This window comes from Leguminivora glycinivorella, chromosome 5 (assembly GCF_023078275.1).
Source record: "Leguminivora glycinivorella isolate SPB_JAAS2020 chromosome 5, LegGlyc_1.1, whole genome shotgun sequence".
NCBI lineage: Eukaryota > Metazoa > Arthropoda > Insecta > Lepidoptera > Tortricidae > Leguminivora > Leguminivora glycinivorella.
In genome coordinates, this window is record NC_062975.1 from 425,882 (window position 1) to 434,929 (window position 9,048).

At 36.6% G+C, this 9,048-nt stretch overlaps 2 protein-coding genes across 2 annotated transcripts in view; one reads left to right on the plus strand and one right to left on the minus strand.

Annotated features, from left to right (window-relative positions):
• The window catches only part of LOC125226417, a 41,218-nt gene extending 37,936 nt beyond the window's left edge, over positions 1-3,282 (minus strand). The window contains exons 1-4 of the mRNA XM_048130400.1: positions 3,082-3,282; positions 2,182-2,271; positions 572-685; positions 89-274 (exon numbers count right to left, since the gene is read on the minus strand). Coding sequence (XP_047986357.1) covers positions 89-274; positions 572-685; positions 2,182-2,271; positions 3,082-3,238 — 547 coding nt within the window. The 5' untranslated portion in view covers positions 3,239-3,282. The remainder of the gene's footprint in view (positions 1-88; positions 275-571; positions 686-2,181; positions 2,272-3,081) is intronic.
• Positions 3,283-6,085: 2,803 nt separating this feature from the next.
• On the plus strand, positions 6,086-8,582 carry LOC125226704. Its single transcript, XM_048130781.1, has 2 exons — positions 6,086-6,109; positions 7,122-8,582. Exon 2 carries the CDS (start codon positions 7,122-7,124, stop codon positions 8,046-8,048), a length of 927 nt encoding a protein of 308 aa, XP_047986738.1. The 5' UTR covers positions 6,086-6,109; the 3' UTR covers positions 8,049-8,582.
• The last annotated feature ends 466 nt before the right edge of the window (positions 8,583-9,048 follow it).

Below are 9,048 nucleotides of genomic sequence, written 5' to 3' on the forward strand. Positions count from 1 at the left end.
CCATTGGGAGCAGCAGCAGCACCGCGGCAGCGCTCTGTCTCGCGAATATCTCCCCGAAGGCGTGTGTTCATGTTACACCATAACTGACCTGTCACAGAGTCGAAGGTGTATGTAGCCACGTATTTCCAGATGGAGAAGTCTCCAGCGCCCGCCATGGGCCGCAGCAGCTTCACTGTTGTAGCGCTCTGTCTCGCGAATATCTCCACGAAGGCGTGTAAGTTCTTCGGACTGAAGATTGGAGAGAGGATCTTGCGGCGAGGCCTCCAGGTATGCACTATGTAATTAGTATAATATTTTAAAGTTACTTGAGAACTTCATAAATATATTGTGAATCATCTTTTTATTGACGACTAAAACTGAATGAGTGATGGTAAGTTTCGGGGATGGGACAATAAGTTTCTACCCTAAGATACTTTGAATTTGAGGGGTCCCCCTTCTTGATCTCAGAATCATTGCTAGATTAAATGAGCAAAAAGTAAATCCGGCCATGGTCGGGGCTTCATTAATATGAACAATTTACCATCAGTTATTGAAAATAAATACTATGAGTCTTAATTCAAGTATAACAAACCGGGAGCGGCTAAGCTTCCATTGCCAGTGAAGATCCGCACGGCGTTCATCAAATATTCGTGTTTGGACAGGCAGCTCCTTAGCAGCAAGTCTGCCACTACTGGATCCGCAACGCCTAAAAATGCATATGTAATTTAAAATACAAACATTAAATTCAAACACAATTCAACTCAAACGCTTCAAACGCAACTCAGGCAGGCCAGCTATAGCAGGTGGACCACCTACCACCTGGCAGACGACGGTTGAAAAAGACCTGAAATAAGCTCATTTGAATAAAGCACAACTAGCACAAGGTACAAGACCGTGCTACGTGAAAATTGAGGATAAGGAACGCCGACCCCAAGTAAATGGGAATAGAACAGGTCTAGCAGGAAGAAGAAGAATACATACATACAATCACGCCTGTATCCCATAAAGGGGTAGGCAGAACACATGAAACTACTAAAGCTTCAGTGCCACTCTTGGCAAAAAAGGGGTTGAAAGAAAACGAAACTGTGACATTAATACAAGAATAAAGCCATAAAATTGACTGGTGCTTTCACCAGTCAATTTTATGGCTTTATTTTTCTTCTTCCTCTCTTTACTCTCTCTCTCTCTCTCTCTCTCTCTCTCTCTCTCTTTAGTACAACACTTCAGACAGTGACATGTTGGTTCAGCGAAAAATCATTCAAAATTCTTTAGTTACTCTTTGCTTTTCAAACTGTACTTCAGATTATATTAAATTTAGACTCAGTGCCGACTTCTGTTAATTAATAGTACATTACATCAGAGGCCGGGAAAATGTGGATTTCCGGCCAAGTGGGTATATACGGTCGAGTGAGCGTGCGAGCGAGGCCGGATAGGGATACGAGGCCGGGAATCCGTTTTCACGCCGAGGCATGTATAGTGCTTTTCTCAAACATACAATGAAATAAAATAAAAAATGCTCTAAAGGACAATATTTTATAAAAAAAAGTTACTTTGCAGGCCTAGGCCTAAAAAATAATATGAAACCCCTTTACAGTCCTCTCGAATTGTTGCGCCCAAAAAGCGATACTTCCCAGCCCATTTTAAGGAACGTAAAGACAATATTTCATTGCATGTTTGAGAAAAGTTTAATTTTACTTAAACACTAATATTAGTTTACAAGTACTATAAAGTAATTATGTATAGCTACTTACTTACAGAAAGTTGTAGAATTTGGGTTTTTAGTGTTCTTTAAAATAATATCATCCTATATCTTATAATGTTTCGAAAAAAAAACAAATAAGCAGATTGTGTGTTTAACAATAAGCAATAAAAACAATAACATTATATAAACTATTTAAAACAAATCTAAACTATAAAAAAATGCCCCAAATACCTGTGCATTGGCAGAAAAGGAAGACTGGCAGCATTGCCACTTTGTATGGCAATGCTGATCCATTGTGCCAGTAGACCTAGCACATGATGGCCGCGGGAGTATGTCGCCGTGAGATAGATGACACGTCTTTGTCTAATTGTATTAATGACATAAGGACAGGTAGTCTATCTCGTGGCGACATACTCCCGCGGCCATCATGTGCTAGGCCTGCTGGTATGACCCAGCCCACGTCACGTGTTGTTTTGGAAACATTGTTAGATAAAACATACCTATAAGTAATTCGTGGCCTTGCCAATATGCTATGGTCCCGCCCTGCTGTATGGCATCTCTCCCAAGCCTCTGAAGAGCCTTCATTTTATCTGAAACATGTGCTACCTTTAACCCTTTCTTACGCCGCATTAAACCGGAAGAGAAAGTAATAACTAATCATTCTAACAAGTCACTTAAAAATAGTTATTTGTTATACAAGGGGGCAAAGTTGTATTTTAACGCCGAGTGTGGAATTGAAAAACGAGCAAGTGAAAGGATTCTATAGTTGAACCACGAGCGAAGCGAGTGGTTCGAGAATAGAATCCTGAACTTGCGAGGTTTTTAACACACGAGAAGTAAAATACATTTGCACCCGAGTGTAACACAAAACTTTTCCCCTCACTATAGCGAGGAAACTACAACGCAAAAAATGCATTTATCACTGCTTCCAGTAGTTCCACAGGTGGTAAATCATCTTTATTACTAGATTCACCTACTTTTATCAACTTTAAAGCAGTTAATTTGACTTTATTCAAGGTCAAATTACTTTACCCACTAGTGGATAAAATGCGTTTTTACCCGCTGGTATTAAAGGACAAAACACGTGTTTCCGAGCTAGTGAGGGGAAACAATCTATTCACATCCATATGCACATTACATCCATACTATCCATTCTAATCCATACTAATATTATATAAGTAAATGGGAAAGTGTGTGTGTCTGTTTGTTTGTCCGTCTTTCACGGCAAAACGGAGTGACGAATTGACGTGATTTTTTAAATGGAGAAAGTGCAAGGGGTGGAGAGTGACATAAGCTACTTTTTGTCTCTTTCTAACTCGAGCGAAGCCGCGGGCAAAAGCTAGTAGTACTATAAATGGGAAAGTGTGTGTGTGTCTGTTTGTAGAAAAAAACTCCCTTACCTTCATCGTTCCCTAAAAATATGTACGCTTGTCCAACTATCGGGAACGCTGGGATACTCGTAGGGAGCTCTTTGGCTATCTGTCTGAGCCTTTTCCTCTGTTTGTATCCCGACATCCACCAAATCCATAACCCCAGCAGTAAAAGCAACCACGTCATATTCACAAATTTTTCAGATAAAATTGCTTTCAAAATTAAAATACTGATCGTCACGACATGACAAGATTCTTACGCCGAGGTAAATGATGGATTTTTTTCCTGAAACTCTTTATGTATTGCAAGCCCTATTGTAACATTACTAAAGAAATAGCGTGGGAAAACTATGAACCTATCGAAAATGCAAATGCGAGATGAGAACATCATGCTCTACAGCCAACCTACATTGAATTTTGATTGTTTTAGAAACTCCTGGAACGCCTTCGTCAAAAATCTGCTACTGAATGAAAAAATAAAACATGCATTTTGTTGACGGTTTAATTGTCTGTGACAGATAAATATGAGACTTTAGTTGCTTAGATTAAAACCAGCGGGCGTAATATGGTTCCAATTTTATCACTTATCTACGTTGATAAGACATCTGTCACTCTTACACTGACATACTTGCTAAAGCGTGACAGATGTCTTATCCACGTGGATAAGTGATAAAATTGGAAGCATAATAGGCGCAGGAAGAACATAATTATGTAATTATCGAGATTATTACAAAGATGTGAGAATCTTTCTTACCTCTATTTTTCAATGACTTAGTTTTTTCCTCTAATTTAAAGTTTTTGTTATTCAATGACATTCATAATTTTACACGTGAAGTGGGTAATCGTAGTAATGTAGGTAACATTACGCCTCAAGTGCGGAAAATGAGAAGCGAGTAGCGATAAATTAAAAGTTTTAAATCGACGCGAGTTACGAATTCTCTCTTCGCACGTGTATCAATTGCACAATGTTTTGTAGTAAATAGAGTCATTTAAATTTGAAACGTCTGCGAGCGATATTACATATTTTTAAATTAAAGGAAAAATGGAAAAATTCACACCTCCGGCAGGACTCGAACCTTCGATCTTTGGCCTTGCCGGGGCGCTTCCAATTGCGCCACGGAGGCCTGCTGGATGTGTGCGAATTTATCCATGCCTTCCCTCAATTCTCAATCGCCTTGAGTTGGAAGTGCGATGGCTCCGGCAAGGCCAAAGGTCGCAGGTTCGAGTCCTGCCGGAGGTGTGAATTTTTCCATTTTTCCTTTAATTTAAAAATATACAGTAGTCAAAATTTTGACAAAATAGTCACATAAATTGCCAAACAGAAAAACCCACCATAGTCAATCAGTCTTTATTATTCAAATGTCTGTGATATTAAATAAAAAAGTATAATAGGTCCACTTGCGTAATTCCAGTGTTGGCTCTAAAAAACTAGTAAATGTTCGATCAGTATAAAAAGCATGCCTTTATGGATCAAGTGCAGGTGGTCCAGGACAAGTATGCAGCTGTTGCACCCGTAACTTGAAAGAATAAGGTCTAGAGTGCACTGAATTGCATGTAAAGGAAGGTTAGGAACAAGAGTTTGTTTCCGGATGGGGCTTAGTTCCCGGCCGGGGTAGAATATTTTCTGTTTAATCGATCCAGAGATTGCCAACCTATTTTGCAAAAATATATATGTACATAGATTTTGCAACGTTCATATGGACTTTTGGTCGTGGTTAGGCAATATTTATACATAAGCAAAACAAAATTAGAAATAGAAAGAATATACAAAATAATGTCTCAAGCAAAAGCTGGCGACTACCAACATTGAAACAAATAAAACAGGTAACAAGAAAAATATCAGTTTTTTCATGCCAGCTACTTTCGGGTCATTTTTACAACGAAATACGGGAAACACCTATCCGGAAAAGAAAGTTACGTTTGAAATGCATTTTCACAACATACATCAATGAATGTACGCTTGCCTGATGATTAACGCCTATTCAAATTAATGAAGCAATGTTATATCAAAACGTAAACATGTGATGTGATGCAAGTCAAGTGCTATGAAAGCATAAAGTGTGGGCGTGGAAGTTTTACATGTCTTAGTCAAATTAATGTTCTATAAAATTATGACATAAAATAAAATATATGGAAGAGCAAACATCAGAAACACATCCTTTTCCTAATTACGCATTTGTGAGAGATAGAATCAAAGTACATCAAATTTCGCCCCTGATTCTCTCGAACAGCAAATATTATCGAAATCTATGAGCTGTTTCAGAGATTTCCGAAATAATTATGTATTAAGATATTCAAAATCTATATGATATGTATTATGATATGCTAAAGTGGATGCAGAGTTAACTTAGGCAAACTGTGTTCGGAAAATTATTTATAGCAGTTTTTTTCATTTGTTTTGTAACATTTAAAATCTGTAGAATTTTCACAACACTCATAATTATATCTCTGCAATGCTAAATATTCTGCAACCTATTTATAGAATAGAATAAAATAGAAATATTTTTATTCGTAAGCACTTAACAACAACGAAAATAATATAATATACTTACACAAAAATTAACGACACACAAACAAGTTTATACATCCACACAAAAGGCTAACAGAGAAAAGTGCCACGATGTGGTCTCATCTCAGAATGTTGCTGGCGACTTCCAGCGCTGGTCTTCCGATGAGGCCAATATAATTTATACGTATCGGAGTTCCTGAGGTGCTCCAAAATATATGACCTCTGACTCTAAGGGCCCATTTAGACGGTACGAGAACTCGCATACGAGTTTTATTACATTGCGGTATTTGATGGCTGTGCAAAATTGTATGTACCCTCAACATCCCGCAATGTAACTAAAATCGCATACGAGTTCGCACGCCGTCTAAATCAGGTCTTACTCTTCTATAATTTTAAATAATTATTATTAAGTCTAGAATATTTTAAAAAACCTTTAGGCTAGTGTGAAGGGTTTCCCACCCCTGGGTTTGTAGCCCAAGTTCAGTAAACCCTAGTTTTGCGCCCTCCCGCAGTCGACCGGCCGGCGCGAGCGCACCTGACGTTGCCAAGGTTAGTTCCTGTACTTTTATTTTCTATGATATTTAGGTATAATTTTCGTCTCGGAGGCTGCATCAAAACTTAAAAGTTAGGACCATCAATGTTATTGTCATGGATTAAATCGAGTTTTCTAATTTTTATTGTTAAAAGATATCATACATACAATCATACAATCACGCCTGTGTCCCATGAAGGGGTAGGCAGAGCACATGAAACTACTCAGATTTCAGAGCCACTCTTCTCAAATAAGGGGTTGAAAGAAAACGGAACTGTGTAAAAGATATCAAGACATTTAAATTGCATATTTAAGGATAATTAGCCATTATGGTGCATTAGTAATTACGAATGACAGAAAATGATCGGGTAATTTCGAAAGGGGAATCTTGATATGATGGAAATAATGATGATTTTTATGCGACTTTTGAAATTAGACTACTTTCGGAATTACCGCATTTAATGCACCTTACTTTAATTTTCTGTATCTATCGATCATCAATGATAGTTCTCTTCAATTAATAACTATAAAATATTCTTAATCACAGTAACTTAGGTAGATAAGTAAGATAAATTTTGATCATTGTCTTCGAATAAGTATCTCATTTCTTAAATATATCTCTGACTCCACTTATACCTTACAAACAAATATTTATTTTAAAAGAAAATGTTAAATTCAGAGAGTTTTGCTAAAAATAAATCTTCTGGCATAGCACTAAACTTATCCTAAATGTTCGTTATTTAAACAATTCGAGTATGTTTGTAAGATCAACATATAAGACTGCTTTTTATTATAAAAAAAAAAAAACTATAAGACTGATACTCATTAGCGAAAAATGTATTATTCTTTGCTATTATGGTCGTTCTGAGATTTGAGATCCTCGTTTTTTTTACCATGTATTATTTGGTTAGTCAGGGGTTGCATCAAATAAAGATTATTTAATATCTGTGGCTGAAAGGCGTGAAGCGCATTTAACTTATGATATCACCATTTACGTTTATCACATTCATGTTGAATTTTCAATTTCAGATGCAGTGCTTCATATGCGTGACGTACATGTTCTTCATCTGCAGCGCCTCCCCGCGGCGCGACCTCGAACCAGAGCAGCGATCTCTCTTCCACGACGTCATTGAGTCGCTCAAGATCAGGGCCCAGCTCCCAGAAGACACCAACCGCAACGACGAAAACAATCTTGGACAAATATACGAAAGGTATGGATACGAAAATGAAGACATTCATCTCCCTAACGACGCCGAATTCATACCCAGAAGAAACGACAGAATCGCATTGCCATCCCTGAAGTACAGGCTTCCTAAAAGCTTAGCTGTCAATGACACAATCCTCATTGAAAAATCTAACGACAAGGATCCCGGAGAAAAAACTAAACAAGAAGAAATCGTCATATTTGTTAGCACATCTGAACTGCCTCCCAAAACGACAACGCAAAAGATTAAAAGAAAGCCATCCAAACAACCTGGTAAAGATAAAACCCCAAATCTAGGAGCAGTAGTTGACGATGGAAATAAAAGCCTCAAAGTGCCAATCGTTAACACAATGGCTGATGAAAGTCACATTGGAAATAAAGATTATCACATGGTCGTTACACCGAATATTGTTGTAAACTTTCGTACCAATGAAAACTACAAACAAGGAACTGTACGAATAGAAGATGGAAAAAACACAACTAACATTATTCCTGAAGTAGTTCCTCAGAACGTGTTCAATATACACCAGGAAGTTAAATTAGAGAAAGGAGTAATGGAAGCGGAGTTTAAGAAAGGTGAAACGGAGACAAAGAAAGTGAAGCAAGATGTAAAGGTGGTTGCTAGAGACGTGAAACCGATAATACAAGAGGACATGGTGGGAGTTGAGACAGCGACTGTGGATCCCGACGATGACGATGATCGTAGTGGACGGTCGTTTAGGAACGTATTTCAAATTTTGTTTTCAATCTAAAATGTCTGACAATAATATTGGAATAATATTCACACGAGTTGATTAGAATAACTTAGGTTAGGGAAGTACAGATAAGGTTATTTTGATAATTATTAAAACTCTAAACTATAATTATTTCTAAAATTTGTTGCTGATTTTAGATCCTAATTCTAAAGTATATTTTTAAATGTATAACGAAATGCAACACGGGAGCGATGAGGTTTTTACTTATGCCAAAACAATTTAAAAAGTCAAATGACCTGTTAGAAAAGTAACGTTAATTAATAACTTAAGATACAAAATTATGTGCAATTTAATTTTAGCTAAGTATTTTATAATTTAATGTAAATGACCTAAGCATATGGAAAAACATATCATCATGTATTATAACTTCTTTGATTACAATAAATTCAACAAATTAATAACTTCAACTTAAGATTTCAAAGGAGAATGATTGATAGATAACTCTTTTGAACTCTAGGGTCAGAGTTGAGGCTGATGTCGATCAAATCGGCTCTTTCACATTCTTTGACGGTGTCTTCCGATGCTGGCTTTTTAAAGTTAAAATAAAGTATCTAAAGCGAACTTTGTTTGTTGTTTTATTTCGGAGTGATAAAGTGTTAAAAGGCTTTGTAAATATCATTTGAGTAGCTACTTAAATTACTTTTATACTTTATTTATTTATTTAATCTTTATTGCACAAAGAAAATACAATTGTACACAAGGCGGACTTAATGCTATAAGGCATTCTCTACCAGTCAACCTTCGTGCAAAACAGAGAAATTGTAGGTGTATCAATACACACCTACAATTTCTATTGCGCAATACACACCTACAATATATTTTAAAAAAACCTTTAAATTACGAAAGTACAATTACTTTCGTCATTTTAAGGTTTTTTTTGTCAACGTATTGATGGGCCTCCCTTTAAAAGATTTAAGGTATTTTTGTAACTGCAAAAATAATTATATTCTAAGGAAATAAATTTATTATTAAGTATAAATAAATAAATAATATAGAA

Bases quoted from the DNA above. Each gene is read 5' to 3' on its own strand.
- LOC125226704 (XM_048130781.1), top strand. From the start codon at position 7,122: ATGCAGTGCTTCATATGCGTGACGTACATGTTCTTCATCTGCAGCGCC.